The 25,791-nt window shown below is 42.6% G+C and overlaps 1 protein-coding gene across 1 annotated transcript in view; it reads left to right on the plus strand.

Moving 5' to 3' along the window:
• The first annotated feature begins 2,942 nt into the window (after positions 1–2,942).
• Positions 2,943–25,791, plus strand: part of LOC132392125 (T-cell-specific surface glycoprotein CD28-like) — a 106,021-nt gene continuing 83,172 nt past the window's right edge. Inside the window, exon 1 of the mRNA XM_059965975.1 lies at positions 2,943–3,000. Coding sequence (XP_059821958.1) covers positions 2,943–3,000 — 58 coding nt within the window. The remainder of the gene's footprint in view (positions 3,001–25,791) is intronic.

Genomic DNA, 25,791 nt, shown 5'->3' on the forward strand with positions numbered 1-25,791 from the left:
CTGGGCAGCAGACCCAAATGAGGGGTTCAAGATTGGTCAGGAGATCCAGTTGGTACCTCCATTTGAGCAGATGGATGTCGATAAGTTCTTCCTCCATTTTGAGAAAGTGGCTGTGAATCAGAACTGGTCTAAGGGGAAATGGGCTGTTCTGGTACAGAGCGTACTTAGGGGGGAAGCTCAACAAGCATATTCGGCATTGTCCATGGAGGAGTCTAGGAATTATGAGGAAGTAAAAAGGGCTGTATTGAGGAGTTACGAGTTGGTGCCAGAGGCATACCAGCTGAAGTTCCAGAACTGGAGAAAGCCATGAAACCACACATATTTAGAGTTTGCCCATGAGATGCAAATGTATTGTGAGCGTTGGTGCACCTCAAAAGAGGTTGTTGGAGATTATGATAAACTGTTACAGTTAATACTGATAGAGCAGTTCAAAGGTTGTATCCCTGAGAGTATGAAGACATACTTGGATGAGAAGGAGACAGAGACTCTGTCTGCAACTGCCAAGTTAGCAGATGAGTACGCCTTATCCCACAAGTCAAAGTTTTCCTCAAACAAGAGCTACCAGAGAGGCAGTAGGGATGGCAAAGAAAGTCCACCGTCTAAGGCAGAGAATAAGCTGGGAGCTAGTGGAAAAGGTAAAGAGGAGGAAAAGCAGGCAGGCAGGAAGGTTCCTAGCCTTACCTGTTATAATTGTGGGAAAGCTGGTCATATAGCATCTAAGTGCTTTGCTCCGAAGAAGGAGACTGGAAAAGGGAAAACAGCAGTCCCTACAGGTTGCATTGAGTCGGTCAGCAGATCGATGAGGAAGGCAAAGGTAGATAGAGCACAAGAGGGGCGTGAGAAGTTTATCTCGGAAGGGACGGTGTCTGTGAAGGAAGGGGAAACCCCAGTTCCAGTGCGGATCTGGAGGGATACCGGGGCTGATCAGTCATTGATTCTAAAGAAGGTGCTGAGACTGAGACTGGAGAGGTTGTGTTAAGAGGTATCAGGAAAGGGACCGAGGCTGTACCTTTGCGCAGGATGTTTCTGAAATGTGACCTGGTATCTGGACCAGTCGAAATAGGGGTGCGGTCGAAACTACCGATGGACGGCGTGGACGTCCTACTTGGTAATGATTTGGCCGGTGGTGATGTGTTTTCAGCAGTAAAACTGACAAGCAAGCCTGTAAGCACTGAGGACCCGCCCATAGATTCCAAGATCTATCCCGCATGCGCAATCACTCGCATCATGTCCAGAAAGGCGGCTGAGAAAGGAGCCAGTTTAAACGAGCCCAGTGTTGATTTGGCGGAGACGTTTTTACCGACCCTGTACCAAGAAGGGTTAGAGGGTGGTAAAGCGGAGAATAGTGAGGTTAAAGAGAGTAAAGGAGAGGAGGTAGATCTACCCTTAGCCAGGAGGGAATTTATAAAAGAACAGAGTCGTGATGAGGAGCTTGTGGCGTTGAGAGAATCAGCTCTTTCTGAAGTAGAGATTGATAAGGAACCAGAGGGCTACTATCTGAAGGAGGGAGTGTTCATGAGGAAGTGGAGGCCGACCACGGTGCCAGTCAATGAGGACTGGGCGGTGGTACACCAGGTGGTAGTTCCGAAGGTTTATTGGGATGAAATTTTGAACTTGGCTCACAAGGGACCTCTAGGTGGACATTTGGGAGTAAGGAAGTCAGTAGATAGGGTTATGAAAGATTTTTATTGGCCAAGTATGAGGAAGGATATTGTGGACTATTGTAAAAGGTGCCACACTTGTCAGGTGGTAGGAAAGCCAAATCAGGTTATCCCTAAGGCACCTCTCAGACCGATACCCGCCATTGGGGAGCCTTTTTCCCGAATCATCGTGGATTTTGTGGGTCCTTTGCCCAGAACTGCGAGTGGGCAGCAGTACGTTATGACCCTGATGTGTGCTGCTACTCAATTCCTGGAGGCTGTGCCCCTGGAAAACATTAGGATTCCTGCGGTGGTAAAGGCACTCATTAAATTTTTCACCATGGTAGGGTTACCTAGAGAGATAGAGTCGGATCAGGGGAGTACCTTTATGTCCCGTGCATTTCAGCAAATGTTGGCTCAGATGGGAGTTAAACAAATTCTAGCCTCTGCATACCACCCAGAATCACAAGGAGCATTGGAAAGATTCCACACGACTTTAAAGACCATGATTAAAACTTACTGTCAGGAAAACTCTCGAGACTGGGATGATGCATTACCACTTCTGTTATTTGCAGTGAGGGACATGGTTCAGGAATCCTGGGGTTCAGTCCATTTGAGCTCGTTTTTGGTCACAGGCCCAGAGGACCTTTAACCTTACTCAAAGAGAAATGGTCTAGTCCGAATGTGCAAGTCAATGTGATTGACTATGTTTTGAGGTTCCGTGAAAGGCTACATAAGGTTTGCGAGTTGGCAAAGCAAAATCTTAAAGACTCCCAGACTAAAATGAAACAATGGTATGATAAATGAACTCGAGAACAAGAATTTCAAGTGGGCGATAAGGTTTTGGTCCGGTTCCCTGTAGTCACCAATCCCCTACAGGCAAGATTTCAAGGGCCGTACAAAGTGATCAAGAAAATAGACTCTCTGAATTACGTGATCGAAACACCTGATAGACGAAAGCCGAGCCAGTCGGTTCATGTTAACATGCTCAAAGGTTATCATGACGCGACCCCAATGGTGGTTGGTGTTGTCGCGAAGACTGATGAGGCAGAAAGGATTGATAAGGAGGGGCCTGAGCGTTTTGAAAAGATAAGCATAGTACCCACCTGACTAGAGAACTCTGTTATTTTAGCCAACTTTGTCAATAAAGTCAGTCATTTAGAGCCTGAACAAAGAGAGCAGCTGACACAGCTAATTAACCGGCATGCAGATTTATGCCCAGATGTTCCCAGGAGATGCAAAGTAACAGAGCATAATGTTATTGTTACCTCGGCCCAGCCGATTAAACAAACCCCTTATCAGATGAATTTGGAAAAGAACAAGCTGGTGGAGAAAGAAATTGAGCATATGCTAGCTGCTGGTATTATTCGTGAATCTTCCTCTGCATGGGTATCTCCATGCGTGGTTGTACCGAAACTGGATGGTAGTATAAGATTCTGTAAAGATTACAGAAAGGTGAATGCCATCACACAATCAGATGCTTATCCTATCCCCAGGGTGGATGATTGTAATGATAAAGTGGGTAAAGCGAGGTACATCACTAAGATTGACCTGCTAAAGGGATACTGGTGTGTTCCTTTAACTGACAGGGCTCGAGAAATTTCAGCCTTTGTCACCCCATCTGGGTTCTACGAATACAATGTCTTGCCATTTGGAATGAAAAATGCTTCAGGGACATTTCAGAGGATGATTGATGCCGTGATTAAAGGGTTAACAAACACAAAGGCTTATATTGACGATGTAATAGTTTGAAGTGACACTTGGGATGAGTGCATTGAGGCTGTAGAAAAACTGTTTAAAAGAATGTCTGCAGCCCATCTCACAGTGAACCTCGCAAAGTGTGAATTTGGTCATGCCACGATCACGTACCTGGGGTATGTGGTAGGACAGGGGCAGTTGGCTCCTGTGCAGGCTAAAGTACAGGCTATTTCCAAGGTTCCTGTCCCAACAAATAAGAAGGCACTGAGAAGGTTTTTGGGCATGGTGGGGTACTATCGAAAATTTTGTAAGTACTTTGCGGATATTGCCCTCCCGCTTACAAAACTCCTACAGAAGGAGGAAAAATTTGAGTGGAGCAGTTCTTGTCAGGAAGCTTTTGAGAAGTTGAAAACCATGCTGTGCCATCACCCTGTGTTAAAAGCACCTGACCTTTTGACTCCTTTCTCCCTGGCGACTGATGCAAGTGATGAGGCTGCAGGGGCAGTCCTATTGCAGAAAGCAGGGGATGGGTGGAACACCCAGTAGCATATTTCTCTTGAAAGTTCAATGTGCATCAGAGAAATTACTCTACTGTGGAAAAGAATTTTTGGCACTTATCTTGGCAATACAGCATTTTGAGGTCTACATTTGTTCAGCACAGAGACCATTAATTGTTTATACTGATCACAACCCCTTGGTATTCTTGGCTGACATGAAAAATAAAAATAGGCGGTTATTAAGTTGGAGTCTGTTGTTACAGGAATTCGATATTAAAATACAACATGTAAAGGGGAGTGATAATGTAATTACTGATTGTTTATCTAGATGTTAAGTTGAATGTGTATCTGTATTATTTTTGTAGTTAAGACCACTTCTGTATTTTGTTAAACTCTGTAATTCTGTAATATGCCGTATTAGTTAATTTTCACCTTGGTGAAAATTCCCAGAAGGATGGGGGTGTTATGAGTGATGAATAGATCTGATGGACAATGGGGTTCAGAGTTACCCATCCCCCCCTGAGAATCACAAGCCATTACTGTTGCTATGCTGCTCATGAGATGAAAAAGATGCAAGAACATCTGCTACAGGTAAGAGAGGGGAGAGAGACTTGTTGATTTACTGTATTATGACTTTTGCGAGGGTTATTTATCTTCTACCATTCTGCTCATTAACTTTCCTCAGTGGACTGCAGGAGTGGGCTGGTTTGATGGATACAGTCATTCAAAATTGATTGATAGTTGAGACCCCGTTAGAAGGGATAAAAGACAGGTCTGGAGAGACACCCTTCAGACACACCAGGAGACACACCAGTGGACACTGATTGAGTGTTGGAACCCACAGGAAAGGTGGGGGCATTGGACACCGAACCAGGAGATCAGTTAGTTAAACTCACAGTGTTACAGCAGGGCCGGTGGGGACTTGTATGTGTGTCCACTCATGCCAGAGTGATGAGTCCACCACAGAAGAACAGTCTAGCTGAATGACAGAGGGGTCATAACTGAATGACCACAATGATATGACGGATTAAAAAAGGAGTAAAAGGTTTGCCTGTCGCAACAGTTGCTGTTACATCTCACTCGCTCTCTCTCTCTCTCCCTCCAACGATTACAACACAACAACCATAGCTACCTCAGCACGCATGAACTGAACCGAACTTTATACTTTTCTATGACAATTCATTTACCCCTAGACATTGATAGAGCTTGTTTATTATTGCTTATTATTATTCCTACACTTTTAGGTTTATCATTGCTAACTTGTGTTATCTATATATTTGCATTATTGGTATTGATTTTGCTTATTTTACTAATAAACACTTTTGAATATAGTACCACCAGACCCCAACGGATTCTTCTTTCTCTGCTGGTCAGACACCCAGTTACGGGGTATGTAACATAACGTTTAGGAAATCCTGCACAAGAAGCCCCAAGTTGCTTTGCTCCTCTGATATTCTCACCATTTAGAAAATAGTCTACGTCTTTATTCCTTCTACCAATATCCATGACCATACACTTCCCTACACTATATTCCATCTCGTACAAACAAGCTGGAGGAACTCAGCAGGTTGGGCAGCATCCATTGAAATGAGCAGTCAACATTTCAGGCTGAGACCCTTAGTCAGGTCTCGTTTCAACAGATGCTGCCCGACATGCTGAGTTCCTCCAGCTTGTTTGTACATGTTGCTTTGACCACAGCATCTGCAGTGTACTTTGTGTTTACTATATTCCATCTGCCACTTCTTTGTCCACTCTCCCAATCAGCCCAAGTTCTCCTGCAATCCCTATTTCCTTAACTCTACCTGCCACCCCCACACCCCCACCTATCTTTGTATTGTCTGCAAATTTGGCCTCAAAGCCAACAATTCCATCATCCAAATCATTCACATATAACGTAAAAAGAAACTGTCCCAATGCTGACCCCTGCAGAACCCCACATGTCTCCAGTAGCCAACCAGAACAGCCCCTTTTATTCTGACTCTGCCTCCTGCCAATCAGACTATCTTCTATCCATGCTAGTATCTTTCCTTTAATACCCTGGACTCCTACCTTGTTTAGCAGCCTCCTGTGCTGCACCTTGTCAAAGGCCTTCGGAAAATCTAAAGAGACAGAGTCCACTGCCTCTCCTTTGTCTATCCTGTCTGTTATTTCTGCAAAGAATTCCAACAGATTTTTCAGGCAAGGTTTCCCTTTAAAGAAACCATCTTGACTTTGGCCTACTTTATGGATTTTCAAGTATGCTGAAACCTCATCCTTAGCAGTAGACTCCACCATCTTCCCAACCACTGAATTCAAACTAATTGTGCTATAATTTCCTTTCTTCTGCCTCCCTCCCTTCATAAAGAGTGGAGTGATATTTGCAATTTTCCATTCCTCCAGAACTATTCCAGACTCTAGTGATTCCTGAAGCACCACTTTCCTTTCATAAGTGTACGTTCGCTCTGTATGGAGTAGCAAGCAATCTGCTGGGAAAACTTCAGAGGTTAAGCAGAGTGTGTCAGAGGAATGGAAAACCCTGAGACATCTGTGTTTTCTCCACAGATGCTGCTCAACCTGCTGAGTTCTTCTAGCAAATCGTTTGTTGCTCCAGGCGCTAGCAGCTGCAGTCTTTTGTGTCGCCATTGTGTATGCATGACTTTCTAAGTGACCTATCAGCAAAGTTCAATGTAAGTCCAAAATAAATTTATGACTGAAATATGCATACATTACCATATACCCTAAGATTAATTTTCTTGCAGGCATCCACAGTAGAACAAAGAAATACAATAGAATCAATGAAAAACTACAACACAAGAACTTGACGACCAATGTGCAAAAAAAGATGAACTACGCAAATACAAAAAAGATAGGAAAGTAGATAATAAATAAATAACAGTGAGATGAGTTGTATAGTCAATGAAAGTGAGACTATTGGTTGTGTTCAGTCTGAAATGAATGAAATCATCCCACATTGGTTTAGGAGCCTGACAGTTGAAGAATGATAACTGTTCCTGAACCTGGTGGTGCGAGACCAGAGGCTCCTGTACCTCCTTCCCGATGACAGCAGTAAGAAGACAGCATGGCCTGGATGGTGGGGGTCCCTGATGATGGATGCTGATTTCCTGTAGTGCTCCTTGCAGATGTGCTCAGTGGAGGGGAGGGCTTATTTTGTGATGGTAGTATACACTGCCTTTTGTCAGCCTTTCTACTCTTGGCCATTGGTGTTTTCCTACCACGCCCATAATGCAAGTAGTCAGGATACCTCTGCTGTGCATTTATAGAAGTGTGTCAACGTCTTAGATGACATGCCAAATTTTGGCAAACTTCTGAAAAAAGCAGAGCCACTGCTGTAGCTTCTTATTACTGACACTTATGTGTTGGTCCCAGGGCCGATCCTCTGAAATGATAATAACATGGAATTTGAAGTTACTGCTCATCACCACCTCCCATCACTAGAATACAGATTACATCCTGTAGCTGAAATCAGCCTAAAGGGTACACCTAGCCATAAAATATGACAAGAATAATAAACTCCACCAGATGTAGATGAAAGGTGTGATAGAGAGCTCAAGCTTCTTTGTAAACTGATTCATGGTATGACACACAGTGTGGGAACAATATACAGCCAGATCAGACCACAGGATTCCAACTCCACGAGTAACCTTGACATTTAACATCCGTCCACTCCTGTGACATAAGCTTTAATTACAGCTCTCAGGGCAAATGCCCTGAAGGCAACGAATGGCCAATGAAACCACACACCTGCCTTCAGGGAGTCAAAAAGGGGAAGACTAAAGCAGCTGATAGATACAAAAATATATTCAATCTAACAGCAGGGTAAGTTAGAAGAAACATCTCGCAGATCAGGTGGTGACAGTGGTCAACGCTTGTGGTCATAATAGCGGATGGTGTTCCTGCTTAATAAACTACTTAAGAAGTAAAAGTTAGAGTCTGCTGGGGGGAAAATTTGCTTAGTTTCATTCGATGTGGACTTGCAACTTTAAAGGAAATAATGACGCCGGAAGGCAGAGCGAGTCAGTAGGTGACACTGTCACCCCAAAACGTGATTCTTTTCTCTCCGCTAGGAGGGTTGTTATGTAGCGCGCTGCCTCTGGGGCAAAGGTTTGCACGAATGGTAAAACGCTCCGCTCAAAGTGGAATTGAAACTCTAACCTACAGTGAGTCAACAGTTTACAATCTGACATCTTCCAGTCTCCCGCAACTCTAACAGAAGGCTGGAAGATTATTTTTAGCATCCATTATATACGCAGCCGACAATTTTAGTCCCGGAATGCAAGTTTGAACACCACGGGACGGCGTTAATGCCGCCTGTAACTTTTAGAATTTATAAGCTTAGTTTAGTAATGTGAAGTTTTGGCAGGCACTTGAATTTTGCTCTCTCGCCCTCTCTGCTCTGGATGTTCCTGACGGAGACTGTGTTTGGCGTAGAGCGAACAACATGCTGGCGCGTCTTTGTTTACTTAAACAAAAATCACCGCGTTTCATTCAACTAGAAGTCCAGTCAAAAGCTGTTTCTATTTTTAATTTAAGTTTGACTTACCTTCGGACACCAGGGTTTAATTCAGATGATAATAAAACAGGTAATATAATGAAAGGACGAAAATCACTAATATGCAAAATTCAAAGCAGCGGTAAGAACATAGCGAAGTTAGAGTTATGTAAGACTTGTTTCACTTTTTCCTCAGAGCGAGCACCAGGTGAGGGCAACACTTTGCTAGAAGGTTAAGTTCATTCAGCATGTCACACCCTTCTGCAGATGCAGACGGCCTCGTACAGCAGCTCGAACGTGCAGGAGCGCCAAGAAGGTGCAGAGTAGTGGACTCGCCCCCATACATCGGAGGCACATCCCTCCCCACCCTCAGGAAGGCAAAACCTATCAATAAAGATCCTCACCAATCTGGTCAAAACACCTTCTTGCATTCTGACAGGCTGCATCACTGTCTGGTGTGGAGGGGCTACTGCACAGGACCGAATGAAGCTGCAGAAGGTTGTAAATCTAGTCAGCTCCATCTTGGGCACTAGCCTACAAAGTGCCCAGGACATCTTCAGGGAGCAGTGTCTCAGAAAGGCAGCGTCCATTATTAAGGACCTCCAGCACCCAGAACATGCCCTTTTCTCACTGTTACCATCAGATAGGAGGTACAAAAGCCTGAAGGAACACACTCAGCGATTCAGGAACAGCTTCTTCCCCTCTGCTATCCGATTCCTAAATGGACATTGAAGCTTTGGACACTACCTCACTTTTTTAAAAAATATGCAGCATTTCTGTTTTTGCACATTTAAAAAAATCTATTCAATATACGTAATTGATTTACTTGTTTATTTATTATTGTTTTATTTTATTTATTATTTTTTCTCTCGTTGCTAGATTATGTACTGCATTGAACTGCTGCTGCTAAGTTAACAAATTTCACGTCACATGCCGGTGATAATAAACCTGATTCTGATGCTATCAGGCAGGAGGTATAGAAGCCTCAAGTCCCACATCACCAGATTCATGAACATCGACTTCCCTTCAACCATTCGGTGGTGAACGGGCCTGCACCAATCCTGGACCTCAGTATCGCAACACTATGAACAATTTGATCCGTTTGCACTACAATGGACTTTGCCTTTTTTGTACTAAATGTCTTATTTCTTGTGAAAACAATTATATAACTTACGTTTCTCTTGTGAATGCCGCTTGTATGATGCCTTGTGCCTGTCATGCTGCAGCAAGATTTTCATTGTACCGGTGCATTCCTGCATTTGCTCTGACTTCGATTTCGGAACAAATGTAGTGAAGCAAGTGTCATGGAAACCTTTAATTTCTTATTTATAATATTTGTAGCAAGGACGCTGCAGTTTTTCACACTTCAAAGCAGTCCAGCACTCACAGACTTCTAAAAAGTTCCTAAATATTTACTGAAATTGTGCAAAGTAATTTTTAGACTCGTTAAATTTTGATGAAGCTGATGCTCTTAGCAAAGAGTTGTCACTATAACTTAGCACAGAAGACTACTGCATGGGAACAGCTCCTTTGGACAATCGTGTCTTTGTTAACCATGATGCCAATTTAAACTAATCTCAATCCCAGAAGACCCCCAGAGAGCTTCTGAGCACCTCATGCTCCCTCTTCAGGAACAGCTGGGCATATTTGTATCCTCGGAAGAGGGGCAGACAGTCAGCTTGCCCCCTTAAGGTCCACCATTTGGACCTGTGCTTAGCTATCGAGGTTCGAAGTAAATTTTATTATCAAAGTACATATATATCAACATAGTGTTTGTGAGTGGTCAAGTGGTTAAGACGTTCGTCTAGTGACCTGAAGGTCGCTAGTTCGAGCCTTAGCTGAGGCTGAGTGTGTGTCCTTGAGCAAGGCACTTAACCACACATTGCTTTGTGACGACACTGGTGCCACTGGGTCCTAATGCCCTTCCATTGGACAACATCGGTGGCGTGGAGAGGGGAGACTTGCAGCTTGGGAAACTGCCAGTCTTCCACAAAAAAAACCTTGCCCAGGCTTACACCCTGGAAACTTTCCAAAGTGCACATCCATGGCTTATCGAGACTAATGGAGGCCTACACATATCAACATATAGAATCCTGAGTTTCATTTTTTGTGGGCATATTCAACAAATCTATAGAGTAATAATTATATCAGAATCAATGAAAGACCACTTAATTGCTCAAGTAACCAGGCCAGTCCCAGGAGCAGAATAAGGTTACTCTATGCTGACTTGGTCTCCACCCACTAGATGCTCAAAGCTCGGAGCGCAGGCCTGAGGTGCAGCCGGAACTGATACTCCAATCTCTTGTGCTCTTTCACCCCCGTCTGTGAGTTCCCATGCCTATCTCTCTCTGTGTAAGGAAACAATCTCTGACATTCCCATAGAACACTACAGCACAGTACAGGCCCTTCAGCCCTCCATGTTGTGCTGACCCATATAATCCTTAAAAAAAGTACTAAACCCACACTCCCCCATAACCCTCCATTTTTCTTTCATCCATGTGCCTGTCTAAGAGGCTCTTAAATACCCCTAATGTTTTAGCCTCCACCACCATCCCTGGCAAGTCATTCCAGGCACTCACAACCCTCTGTGTAAAAAACTTACCCCTGATGTCTCCCCTAAACTTCCCTCCCTTAATTTTGTACATATGCCCTCTGGTGTTTGCTATTGGTGCCCTGGGAAACAGGTACTAACTATCCACCCTATTTATGCCTCTCATAATTTTGTAGACCTCTATCAAGTCCCCTCTCATTCTTCTACGCTCCAAAGAGAAAAGTCCCAGCTCTGCTAACCTTGCTTCATATGACTTGTTCTCCAAACTGGGCAACATCCTGGTAAATCTCCTCTTCACCCTCTCCATAGCTTCCACATCCTTCCTATAATGAGGTGACCAGAATTGAACACAATACTCTAAGTGTGGTCTCACCAGAGATTTGTAGAGTTGCAACATGGCCTCTCTACTCTTGAACTCAATCCCCCTGTTAATGAAGCCTAGCATCCCATAGGCCTTCTTAACTATCCTATCAACCTGCGCAGCAACCTTGAGGGATGTATAGATTTGAACCCCAAGGTCCCTTTGTTCATCCACACTCTTAAGTAACTGACCATTAATCCTGTACTCAGTCTTCTGGTTTGTCCTTCCAAAATGCATCATCTCACACTTGTCCAGTTTGAACTCCAGCTGCCATTTTTCTGCCCAACTCTGCAGCCTGTCTATATCCTCTTGTAACCTTCAACCACCTACAGCTCCATCCCCTGACCACTCAGTAGTAATCACTTCATTAGGTAGAGAAGGTGGAGTGGCCACTGAGTGTACAGTCCAATTTAGGCATCCATTAGTCTTGTGAGACCATGGATTTGTGCCTTGGAAGGTTTTCAGGGCACAGGCCTGGGCAGGGTTGTATGGAGACTGGCAGTTGCCCAAGCTGCAAGCCTTCCCCTCTCCACACCACCGATGTTGTCCAAGGGAAGGGCACTAGGGCCCAAGCAGTTTGACACTGGTGTCATCGCAGAGCAATGTGTTGTTAAGTGCCTTGCTCAAGGATACAACACGCTGCCTCAGCTGAGGCTCGAACCAGTGACCTTCAGATTACTAGTCCGATGCCTTATCCACTAGGCCATGCGCCAATAATCCTTAAAGCATGCTGATTTCACACAGGTTCAGCATCGAGCCCTGAAACTGACGGACAGCAACTCCATTGAAGCCTCCACCGTTTCCAGTGATTTGATAGAAAAGTTTGATCCATCCACTCCACACTACATGCACACACGTTGCTCAGTCAGCTCCTTTTGTTACTGACATGTATTGGCTGGTAATCCAGTTACTTTCATGACAGTGATTACAACACTTTATTCATGTTACACCAACACACCAATTCATCTTTGATAGCCCTTCAAGTTATTTCCCACATGGTATTAGTCAGGGACAGCTTTCTGTCAAATATACACTCAGCAGCCACTTTATTAGGTACAGGAGGTATCTAAAAAAAGCGGCAACTGAGCCTTATCTCTGTACGTTCATGGTCTTTTGTTGCTGTAGCTCATCCACGTCAAGGTTCAAAGTGCTGAACATTCAGAAAGGCTCATCTGCACACCACTGTTTTAATGTGTGATTACTTGAGATACTGTCACCTTCCTGTCAGCTTGAACGAGTCTGGCCATTCTCCTCTGACCTCTCTCAGTAACAAGGCATTTTCACCCACAGACTGCCGGATGTTTCTCACACCATTCTCTGTAAACTCTAAAAACTGTTGTGCATGAAAATCTTGGAAGATCAGCAGTTTCTGAGATACTCAAAACACCCTGTCTGGCACCAACAGTCATCCCACGGTCAAAGTCACTTAGATCACGTTTCTTTCCCATTCTGATGTTTGGGGTCTGAACAACAACTGAACCTCTTGACCATTTCTGCATGCTATTATGAATTGAGTTGCTGCCAAATGATTGGTTGATCAGATATTTGCATTAACGAGCAGGTGTATAAAAGAAAGTGGCCATTTAGTATTTGCCTGATCAGCTACTTCAGGCTGAGTGGGATATGTTGCACAAGTATGAATGAGAATGGATAGTTTGGGCCATAACACCATAAGAAGCAGAAATAGGCCATTCAGCCCATCAAGTCTGTTCCACCTTTCCATCATGGCTGATTGATTATCACTCTTAAACCTATTCTTCTGCCTTCTCCCTGTATCCTTTGATGCCCTGAATTATCAAGAACTTATCAACCTCCATCTTAAATATACCCAAAGAACTAGCCTGCACAGCAGTCTATGGCAATGAATTCCTCAGATTCACAACTTTGTCTAAAAAAATCCTCATCTCCATTCTAAGTTAATGTCCATCAAGTCTGAGGCTGTTACCCTTAACCCATGATCATTTTTGTCCAACTCTACACTGGAACAATGTTGCATGGGACCATACTTGTGCAACATATCCCACTCAGCCTGAAGTAGCTGATCAGGTAAATACTAAATGGCCACTTTCTTTGGTACACCTGCTCGTTAATGCAAATATCTGATCAACCAATCATTTGGCAGCAACTCAATTCATAAAAGCATGCAGAAATGGTCAAGAGGTTCGGTTGTTGTTCAGACCAAACAGAATGTTTGTCTAATGTTGCGTGGGACCAGCTCACATGAAGGGGTTTGGGGCTTGGGTCCGATGGGCAATTTCATCCAGGCAGAGATGAGCTTGGCCAGATTTGCACCATGCTCTTGAGACCCCTCAACGCCCATTGTGATGAGACTTTGGCCAGGAAAAGACTAGCCATTCCTGCAGATGACGATCACCTCTGGGAGTTGCTTGTTGTCCTAAGTGCAGTACCCCTAATGGAAAACAATGTTACAGGGATTTCAGCGGGGTCTAAATGCAGAGAGTTGGTGCCAGGGCTTGAACATGCATCACTGTATGATGGGTCCCCTCAGTCAGGAAACTCAGAACCACAGCAGAGAGCCAGCACTTCCTCTTCCCCCACTACCACCCTCAAATGAATCCACCAGCTTCTTCCAGATCTTGGTACTATAAGGCCAAGTTCAACATTCAAAGTAAATTTATTATCTAAGAATATATATGTCATCATATGCTACTTTGAGATTAATTTTCTTCCAGACATTCACAGTAAAACAGAGGAATACAATAGAATTGATGAAAACCATACACAAAGACTGACAAACAGGCAATGTGCAAAAGAAGACCAGCACTTCAAGCAGTAAAACATTGGAACAGCATCCAAGATCAAGCACAGCGGCCATTGTTGGAGTGGACAGAGATAGTGAGGGAATTCTGAGGCTTTAGCTCTTCGAGACTTCAAAAAGCTGTCAGTTGAGTTTCTCCACCCCCTCCCCCCAACAAACACACCACAGTTTATTGTTCTTCCGTCTTTATGGCTGCTCAGTTAGAACGGTAGAGATGCCAGTCAGGATAGTGGAATGTTCCTCTTGTGGGATGTGGGAAGGTTTGGAGACCTCCAGTGTCCCTGATGACTTCTCCTGTGAGAAGAGCTTCAGCTTCTAAATGATCACGTTAAGGAGTTGGAGCTGGAACTGGATGAACTCCGGATCATTCAGGAGGCTGAGGGGGTGATAGATAGGACATATAGAGAGGTAGTTACACCCAAGGTACAGGACACAGGAAACTGAGTGACAGTCAAGAGGGGGAATGGGGTTAAACAGCCAGTGTAGAGTCCCCCTGTGGCCATCCCCCTCAACAACAGGTATACCCTCTGGATATTGTTGGGGAGTGGCCTAGCAGAGGAAAGTCATACTGGTCAGGTCTCTGGTACTGTCTGACTCGGTGATTCAGAAGTGAAGGGGTGGGGGGAAACAGATGAGCTGTGGTGATAGGGGAACAGAAAGGAGGTTCTGTGGGCAAGAACGAGGTTCCTGGATGGTATATTGCCCCCTGGGTGCCAGGTCTGTGGCATCTTGAATCGAGTCCTCAACATTCTTAACTGGGAAGGTGAATAGCCAGAAGTCATAATCCACGTAGATGCCAATGACATACAGTGCCTATAAAAAGTATTCAACACCACCCCTCAACAGAAGTATTCATATTTTATTGTTTAATACCATTGAATCACAGTGGATTTAATTTGGATTTTTTTTTTGACACTGATCAACAGAAAAAGCCTCTTTTATGTCAAAGTGAAAACAGATTTCTACAAAGTGATCTAAATTAATTACAAATATAAAACACAAAATAATTAATTGCATAAGTATTCACTCTGTTTAATATAACACACCAAATCACCACTGGTGCAGCTAATTAGTTTTAGAAGTCACATAGAAACATAAAAAACCTGCTGCACAGTACAGGCCCTTCGGCCCACAAAGCTGTGCCGAACATGTCCTTACCTGAGAAATTACCTAGGGTTACCCATAGCCCTCTATTTTTCTGAGCTCCATATACCTGTCCAGTAGTCTCTTAAAAGACCCTGTTGTATCCGCCTCCACCGTTGTCACCGGCAGCCCATTTAACATACTCAGCACTCTCTATGCAAAAAACTCACCCCTGATAGCTCCTCTGTACCTACTTCCAAGCAGCTTAAAAATGTGCCCTCTCATGTCAGCCCTGGGAAAAACATAATCAGTTAAATGGAGATCTCTCTTCTTCCCTCTTTGGTTGCCCATCGGAATCCGATGACGATGTCCACTCCTTTAACAGTGAGATTTTTGATGATTATACAGTCCTATCCTGGACCCACAAATGGAGATCACTTCTGTGCAGTCAAGGTATTTCAATTAATTGTAGTAAAAAAAAACCTGTATCTGGAAAGTTCAACTCTGGTGAGTCAGTATCCTGGCAAAAACTACACCATGAAGACAAAAGAGCACTCCAGGCAACTCCGTGAAAAGATCATAGAAAAGCTTAAGTCAGGAGATGGATACAAGAACATTTCCTGGTCACTGAATATCCCTTGAATTACAATTAAGTCAATCATCAAGAAATGGAAAGAATATGGCACAGCTGTAAATCTGCCTCCAGCAGGCAGTACTCAAAACTGAGTGACCGTGAAAGAAGGTGACTAGTGAGGGAGACTTATGACAGCTCTGGAGGAGAAACAAGCTTCAGTGACTGAGATGGGAGAGACTGCGCATACAACAACTGTTGCCCGGGTGTTTCACCAGTGGTAGCTTTATGGGAGAGTGGCAAAGAGAAAGCCACTGTTGAAAAAAACTCACATGAAATCTCGGCTAGAATTTGCCAGAAGACATGTGGGAGACTGAAGTCAGCTGGAAGAAGGTTACATGGTCTGATAAAACCAAACCCTATGTTTGGTGCAAGCCAAACACCACACATCATCAAAAACATACCATCTCTACTGTGAAGCATGGTGTTGGCTGCATCACGCTGTGGGGATGTTTCACTGCAGCAGGCCCTGGAGGGCTTGTGAAGGCAGAAGGTAAAATGAATGCAGAAAAGTACAGGGAAATCCTGGAGAAAAGCCTGGTGCAGTCTGCAAGAGAACTGCAAATTAGGAGATTTGTTTTCCAGCAAGACAATGATCCCAAGCATAAAGCCAAAGCTACACAGGAATGGCCTAAAAACAACAAAGTTAATGTCCTCGGGTGGCCAAGTCAGAGTCCAGACCTCAATCCAATTGAGAATTTGTGGTTGGACTTGAAAAGGGCTCTTCACTCACAATCCCTATACAATATGACAGAGCTTGAACAGTTTTGTAAAGAGAATGGGAAAAAATGACAGTGTCCAGTGTTACACACCAGCAGCAGCAGGTATGAAATTGAGTCAGATTCTTCTAAATAAACAACGAAAATTTATTAACTTCTACTCAAAAACATCGAAAAGTAAACAAACGACTAACTTAAATGAAAGTTAACGGTGTTATGTGTCTATAGTTAACAAACAGTCAAGCTTAGAGAGAATTCTTAACAGAGCTTATTCAAGCACAGTCTTAAAGTGGTCATTTAAGAAATCCAAGAGATTAATGAAATAATTGAGAGGAGAGACGTCCTGAACTAGCGATGAGCCGTGCCTTAAAGAGAAAAAAGGTGAAACTGCTGGTGCAGATACCAGCCGATAAATGCCTTTTCCGAAGATCCTGAAGAATAAGATTTCTCGAAGTAACTGACCTTTCACCAGAGGTGGTCATGACACAATACCTGAGACCTTACAGGGGTTAACCAAAAGTATGTGCCACACTTCACATCAATCACTTTGATACACACAGAACGCCGCTGATTCCTACCCAATTCTTTGGGTTCGCACAAAGCTGGTACCTTTTCACTCTCTCTCCGTCTATGATTACGTAACCACAGACCGTGACTCCCAACAAAACAACTACGCAACAAATTATTTTCTCCCCTTTTAATAGGGCTATATTTCAGACTACCAAGCAGTCTGAGGGATTTAGAGTGACATACTTACAGAAAGATCGCAGACTTTTGCAAGAAACAAAACGTTGTTATAGTAGGTGATTTTAACTTTCCACATATTGACTGGTACACCCATACTGAAAAAGGACTGATGGAATAGAGTTTGTTAAACGTGTTCAGGAAAGTTTCCTTAATCAGTACATAGAAGTACCAACAAGAGAGTGTGTGATAATTGATCTCCTATTATGGTATGAGACAGGGCAGGTGACAGAAGTCTGTGTAGGGGAACACTTTGCATCTCGTGATCACAATAGTTCCAAAGTAAATATGCAGAAGGATAGGTCTGGTCTCTGGGTTGAGATTCTGTATTGGGAAAAGGCTAATTTTGATGGTATCAGAAAGAATTTATCCTCTCTTTTATTAGAGTCCTTCAAATCAGGTAAACTCCCTCAAACTTTTTATGAAGCTTTTATTTCTCTGATTCTTAAAAAAAATAAAAATCCAGCTGAATGTTCTTCATACAGACCGATTTCTTTATTAAATGTTGATGAAAAAATTTTATCCAAAATCTTAGCTCGAAGACTTGAAAATATTTTACCATCTATTATACCACATGACCAGACAGGATTTATTAAAAATCGTTACTCACATTATTGAATGTGATATATTCACCATCCAAAAAAATATCAGAGTGTATATTATCCTTAGATGCAGAAAAAGCCTTCGATAGGATTGAGTGGAATTATCTTTTTAAGACCTTAGAAAAGTTTAATCTTGGGCCTAATTTTATTCGTTGGGTTAAATTAATTTACTTGTCTCCTACCGCTCAGGTTATTACTAACTCTCAAATTTCTAAGCCCTTTAAATTACAGCGGGGAACTAGACAAGGATGCTCTCTTAGTCCTTTACTTTTTGCTTTAGCTGTAGAACCCTTAGCAATAGCATTTCGAGAATCTAAGGACATTTCTGGTATACTAAGGGAAGGTATGACTCATAAAATTTCGTTATATACTGATGATATTTTACTTTTTATCTCTAACACTGAAAGTTCTTTACCTTCGGTTCTTCCTTTAATTTCCCAGTCTTTTTTTTCAGGATATAAGCTGAACTTACATAAAAGTGAGCTATTTCCTTTAAATGACCTAATGTCATCAAATGCCAAATTTCCATTCCAGGTTGTTACAAGTCAATTTACATATCTAGGTGTAACAATTACTAAAAACTTCAAGAATTTATTTAAAGAAAACTTAAATCCCTTATTGAATTATGTGAAAAAGACGCTTTCTAAATGGTCTCCTCTTTCTTTATCCCTAATTGGCCAAATTAATTCGATTAAAATGAAGGTTCTTCCTAAATTTTTAGATCTTTTTCAGGCTTTACCTATTTTTATTCCTAAGACCTACTTGGATTCTTTAGATTCAATTTTAACATCCTATATTTGGAGTAATAAACAAGCTTGTTTAAGTAAAGTTTACCTACAAAGAAATAAAGAGATGGGTGGATTAGCCTTACCCAATTTTAGGCTTTACTGTTGGGCTGCCAATATAAGGAATATTACTTTTTGGTCCTATTATATTTATCATAAAGATTGCCCATCATGGGTCTCCTTGGAAGTTAATTCTGTAAAAAATTCCTCTATTGTCTCTCTCTTCTTGGATCATACTCTTCTTTTTCAGCAAATAAAACAACAGATAATATAATTGTTAAGCAAAGTTTAAGGATCTGGTCTCAATTTAGAAAATTTTTTGGTTTAGCGAATTTTTCGTTATCATCTCCCATTCTCCTTAATTATTTTTTTATCCCTTCCATGACTGACAAAGTCTTTAAGGAAAGGGATGAACTAGGTATTAAGTGTTTTTGGGACCTGTTTATCTCAGGATCTCTTGCTTCATTTGACAAATTGTCAACTAAATTTGCACTCCCAAAAACACATTTTTATAGATACCTTCAAATTAGAGATTTCTTACGTTCCCAATTAACTACTTTTCCTATAGGTCCTGATAAAAATTTATTGGGTGATCTTTTAAATTTAAAACCTTTTGTTAATGGTATCTATAACTTGTTAATTGATTCTAGACAAGACTTTTTAGATAAAATAAAAAAAGCTTGGGAGGATGACCTAAGTTGTCAGATTTCTGATGATAGATGGAATAAAATTCTTAAACGGGTTAATAAATCATCTTTCTGGTCCCATCATTCTCTTCTACAATTTAAAGTGGTTCATAGTGCTTACATTTCTAAACAGAAGCTGTCCAGTTTTTATCCAAATGTTTCTCCACTTCGTAATAAATGCAACTCTGCTGATGCTTCTTTAATTCATATGTTTTGGTTTTGCCCTAAAATTGAGAGGTTTTGGCGGGAAGTATTCCATACCTTCTCACAACTTTTTAGGGTCCAATTTGACCCAAATCCCCTTACTGCCTTGTTTGGTATTATTGGAAATGAACATATAACTTTAAATACTCCTAAGCTAAAGGTTTTAGTTTTTACCTCTCTTTTAGCAAGGAGAGCAATCTTGCTTAAATGGAAGGAGTCTACCCCTCCTACACATCTTCAATGGCTATGTGATATTATGTCTTATTTAAATTTAGAAAAGATCCGCTGCTCAGTCTTAAATTCGAAACAATCTTTTTATGATATCTGGGGACCTTTCCTAAATTACTTTTCCAATTTATAAAGTTTAACAGTGCACAGACTTTTATGTTTATTTCTATCTTCTCTTAAGCGAATATGTTTTTATCTTCTAATTATCCATTATCATCCATCAGCTTTTTTCTTTGGTAGTTGGTAGGGGGTTGACTTTTTTATATAAAAAAATTATTTTATGATGTATGACCTATCTTTAAATTTTTCTTTACAGAGTGGTGATATGCTATAACATTTTGATCAATTTTATTACAATATATGAATGTACACAATTTATGTTGAGATGTATCTATGTGTTGCACTCTGTAAATCTTGTTTTTTCTTCTGAATAAAAATATTGTAAAAAAAAAGAAAGAAATTATCTAGCAAGTGCGGATTGGGACTTGCTATTTTCTGGTGAAAGCAGCCTTCAAAAGTGAAATTTTGTGAGTACAAAACTTGTATGTACCTGTCAGAATAAAGGATAAAGATAACAGGTGTAGGAAACCTTGGTTTTCAAGAGGTATTGAGGTCCTGGTTAAGGAAAGAGGCGCATAGTAGATATAGGCAGGTAAGAGCAAAATGGGTACTTATGGAATATAAGAAATGCAGAACACTTAAAAAAGAAATCAGGAGGGCTAAAAGAAAGCATGAGTTTGCAAGGTGAAGGACAATCCTGAGGGATTCTACAGATATGCTAAGAGCAAAAGGATTGCAAGGGACTAAATTGGTTCTCTGGAAGATCAGAATTATAACCCATGTGTGGAGCCAAAAGAGGTGGGGGGGGATTTTAATTAATTTTCTGCAACTGTATTTACCCAGGAGATGGACACAGAGTCTATAGAAGTGAGGCAAATCAGCATCAACTTCATGGACCCTGTACAGATTACAGAAGAGGAGGTGTTTGCCATTCTGAGGCAAATTAGGATGGATAAATCCCCAGGGCCTGACAAGGTGTTCCCTCAGACCCTGCAGCAGGCAAGTGGAGAAATTGCTAGTGCCCTAGTAGAAATATTTAAATCATCCTTAGCGACAGGTGAGATACAAGAGGATTGGAGGATAGCCAATTTTGTTCCACTGTTCAAGAAAGGCTGTAAAAATAAATCAGGAAATTATAGGCCAGTGAGCCTGGCATCGTAGTGGGAAAGTTGTTGGAAGGTATTCTGATGGACTGGATATACAAGTATTTGGATAGATATGGACTAATTAAGAATAGTCAGCGTGGCTTTGTGTGGTAGGCTAGGTCTAACCAATCTTATAGAGTTTTTCGAGGAGGTAACCAGGAAAGTTAATGAAGGCAGGGGATGTTGTCTACATGCTCCTTAGTAAGGCACTTGACAAGGTCCTGCATGGGAGGTTGGCCAAGAAGTTTCAGTTGCTCGGCATTCAAGATGGATTAGATTGGATTAGACATTGGCTTTGTGGGAGAAGCCAGAGAGTGGTAGTGATTGGTTGTCTCTCTGACTGGAGGCCTGGGACTAGCAGAGTGCTGCAGGGATTGGCACTGGGGTCTATTATTGTTTATCATCTATATCAATGATCTGGATGATAACATGGTTGAATAGATCAGCAAGTTTGCGGATGACACCAAGATTGAGGGTGTAGTGGACAGCGAGGAAGGCTACCATGGCTTGCAGAGGGATCTGGGCCAACTGGAAAATGGGCTAAAAAATGACAGATGGAATTTAATGCAGACAAGTGCAAGGTGTTGCATTTCAGTAGGACCAACCAGGGTAGGTCTTACACAGTGTACAATAGACCACTAAGGAAAGTGGTTGAACAAAGGAATCTGGGAATACGGGCCCATAGTTCATTGAAGGTGGTGTCACATGTAAAGAAAGCTTTTGGCACATTGGCCTTCATAAATCAAAGTACTGAGTACAAGAGATGGTATATTATGTTGAAGTTTTATAAGACATTGGTGAGGCCTAGTTTGGAGCAACGTGTGCAATTTTGGTCACCAATGTACAGAGAAGATGTAAATAAGGTTGAAAGGGTACAAAGAAAATTTACAAGGATATTGCTGGGTTGGAGGACTGAGTCAAAAGGAAAGATTGAATAGGTTAGGTCTGTATTCTTTAGAATGTAGACGATTGAGAGAATTGAAAGATGTAGACAAAACTATGAGGGGTAAATGCAAGCAGTCTTTTTCCACTGAGGCTGGGTGGGCCTACAACTAGAGGTCAAGGTTCAAGGTGAAAGGTGAAAAGTTTAAAGGGAACGTGAGGGAAAACTTTTTCACTCAGAGGATTGTTGGAGTGTGGAACAAGTTGCCAGCACAAGTGGTGCATGCAAGCTCAAGTTCAACAATTTTAACGTACAGAGGGCAGTTAGCCCGCCAGCACATTTTTGACATGTAGGAGGAAGCGTGACCACACACAAGCATCCCAAGCAGTCACAGTGAGAACGTGGAAATCCCAGAAGTCAGGATCAAACCCGTGACTGTGGAGGTGTGAGGCAGAGGTGCAAATTGCTGCTCCATAGTGCTGCCACATGGATTTAGGCCCCACTCTCATCTTCCTTGCCTCTAGTTCCTGAATGTCTCCCAGTCTCTTTCTATAAGTATTCCAAGTGAAGTGCAGACATGTCAACGAGGGACACGCTTTCCAATTTCACCCCCCCCCCCCATGGTCAGCTCCTGCATGTCTGCTCTGCGCCACACTGCACGAGACCACAGCAGCACAAGTTGCCCTCAACTCACTGCAGCGCATGCCTCCGCTGTGTGGTTCCTACACCACCGCAGCAGAAACACGGAATGAAACCGTCACCAAGAAATCAAAGGTGTTCGAGAATGTTTCCAAAATGTGGCATTATGTTCACTGAAGTTCTGAGAAAGCCACAAGAAGATTCACAAGAGGTTAAGGTTGGCAGGCAGCTGTGCTGTGTAGCAGATGAGAGAATAACTAGAATAAGATATCCCATAAAGCCCCAGAGAATGAGAAACTTCAAGGGTTTTCATGTTTCCTAGGTAAATTTAAAGAATTTAAATTTAAAGAATATTTTTAAAGAATATACTGTGCTGTAATATTCTGTTTTCTACACCCAGCAGCCACTTTATTAAGTACACCTGCTCATTAGTGCAAATAGCTAATCAGCTGATCATGTGACAGCATAAAAGCATGCAGACATGGTCAAGAGGCTCATTTGTTGTTCAGACCAAACATCAGAATGGGGAAGAAACGTGATCTAAGTGATACTGATGACGGAATGTTTGTTGGTGCCAGATGGGGTAGTTTGAGTATCTCAGAAACCACTGATCTCCTGGGACTTCCACGCACAACAGTCTCTGGAGTTTACAGAGAATGGTGTGAAAAATAACAGAAACATCCACTGAGTGCCTTGTTAATGAGAGAGGTCAGAGGAGAATGGCCAGATTGGTTCAAGCTGACAGAAAGATGACAGTAACTCAAATAACCACATGTTACAACAGTGGCGTGCAGAGGAGCATCTGTGAATGCACGACATAGCAAGCCTTGTAGTGCATGAACTACAGCAGCAGAAAAGCACAAACATATAAATCAGTAGCCACTTTTTTCAATACAGGAGAATCCCCATACACACCCTGCAACTAACTACATTAATCTGTGTGGCATATTCATAAGCTAAGCCCAAGTAAGCATTATAGGTTCTCCCCAGCATAATAAACCCCAACAGTCCACACAACAAAAGTCATTTCTTCATAATTCAGTTTTCATCTTCCCTTCTTCAGGAGAAAATAACTTGCCTTTGGTTCCATGTATCCCCAGAACTGTTAGAGCAGTCCTGGTCACCAGGGTCCCTGATGGGCTCATTCCCCCTAGGAGAAACAGAGACTTTAAGCACTTTTACCTCTACGTAGTCTCCAGGTTTAAAGGGAGGAGTGCTTTCTCCGTTAGCTGAGGTAATAACAGTGGCTACTGGTGCTTGGTTTGCACCTGTTGCTTTGCCCAGGGCTTTAACTATTTCTACGGTTTTCTCATCGGTCTGGACCAAGGACGTTTGTGCACTGGTCAAAGGGGTCTGAGACCCCGCCAGCATCAGCCTTCCCATTAATACCTCAGAGAGTGTCAGTTTAGTTGTCCAGCTCATCTGATTTCTTAGATTATATAATGATGTGAGAAGAGCCTCTGGCTTTTTCACTCCACTTTCTTGACGTACCTTAGCCAAAGTTTCTTTTAATAATCCATTCATTCTTTCCACTAGTCCTAAGGACTGGGGCTGATACAGAAGGTAATATAATCCTACATGATTCTTGTGCTGTGCCCACAACACAGGACCCACCCTGCGAATATCATGTGGTCACTCATCTGGGGTGCAGCAGTAGGGCTCTGTCTATGGGATTCACAGTCAGCATGTGACAAAGTTACTGCTATTACCCCTGTATCTGGTCCATAATAAGTCACCCTGCTTTGGTCAGGAGGCGCTCTGTATTCCAACACCCATCTCACCATAGTTCCCAAATCTTGAGGCTTAAAAGTGGTTATCACTGCCAGTGAGAGAAGGGGCAGTGAACGTGTGCCCACGAGGAAGAGTTCCTGTAGACAATAGGTGCAGAAGTAGACCATTCGGCCCTTCAACCCTGCACCACCATTTTGAGATCATGGCTGATCATCTACTATCAATACCCGGTTCCTGCCTTGTCCCCATATCCCTTGATTCCCTTATCCATAAGATACCTATCTAGCTCCTTCTTGAAAGCATCCAGAGAACTGGCCTCCACTACCTTCCGAGGCAGTGCATTCCACACCCCCACAACTCTCTGGGAGAAGGAGTTTTTCCTTAACTCTGTCCTAAATGACCTACCCCTTATTCTCAAACCATGCCCTCTGGTACTGGATTCTCCCAGCATCTGGAACATATTTCCTGCCTCTATCTTGTCCAATCCCTTAATAATCTTTTATGTTGCAATCAGATCCCCTCTCAATCTCCTTAATTTCAGCGTGTACAAGCCCAGTCTCTCTAACCTCTCTGCGTAAGACAGTCCTGACATCCCAGGAATTAACCTTGTGAATCTACGCTGCACTTCTTCTACAGCCAAGATGTCCTTCCTTAACCCTGGAGACCAAAACTGTACACAATACTCCAACTGTGGTCTCACCAGGGCCCTGTACAAATGCAAGAGGATTTCCTTGCTCTTGTACTCAATTCCCTTTGTAATAAAGGCCAACATTCCATTAGCCTTCTTCACTGCCTGCTGCACTTTCTCATTCACCTTCAGTGACTGATGAACAAGGACTCCTAGATCTCTTTGTATTTCTCCTTTACCTAACTTTACACCGTTCAGATAATAATCTGCCTTCCTGTTCTTACTCTTTTTGCATATTTGCGTGGGCTGCTTCTCGCCTTCTGGCTGCATTTTAGTCCCACCCTGTTTATATATGGTCATCCAGTAAGGAAGGGGGCAAGGAGGGATGAGGATGTCCTAGTCAACTTGCTCCTGGGGCTGGTGAAATCCGCCATCCGTGGGTCTTGGAAATGGGTGGCGGGAGGATCTCCCCGGGCAGACTGCCTGGCAATGTTTAGGGGGTATGTTCGTGCCCGGGTAACTATTGAAAAGGAACACGCGCAGTCCACAGCGGCCTTGGAGGAGTTTCGAGACCATTGGGCTCCACGGGGTGTAAATGCCATCGTGGATAGGGATGGCAACATTCTGGTGTAATGTCTATTGTCTATTTGTAGTGCAGTAATTGTGTTTGCCACTGTTTTGTATATATTGTATAGCACCGATATTTGTAATAAAGGATTTTGTAATAAAAAAAACAAAAAAAAAGGTGGATAATCTCACACTTATTCACATTAACCGCCATCTGCCAAGTATCTGCCCACTCACCCAGCCTATCCAAGTCACCCTGAATTCTCCTAACATCCTCATCACATGTCACACTGCCACCCAGCTTAGTATCATCAGCAAACTTGCTGATGTTACTCTCAATGCCTTCATCTAAATCGTTGACGTAAATCGTAAACAGCTGTGGTTCCAATACCGAGCCCTGTGGCACCCCACTAGTCACCACCTGCCATTCCGAGAAACACC

Source organism: Hypanus sabinus, chromosome 4 (genome assembly GCF_030144855.1).
Source record: "Hypanus sabinus isolate sHypSab1 chromosome 4, sHypSab1.hap1, whole genome shotgun sequence".
In the NCBI taxonomy this organism is placed as follows: Eukaryota; Metazoa; Chordata; class Chondrichthyes; order Myliobatiformes; family Dasyatidae; genus Hypanus; species Hypanus sabinus.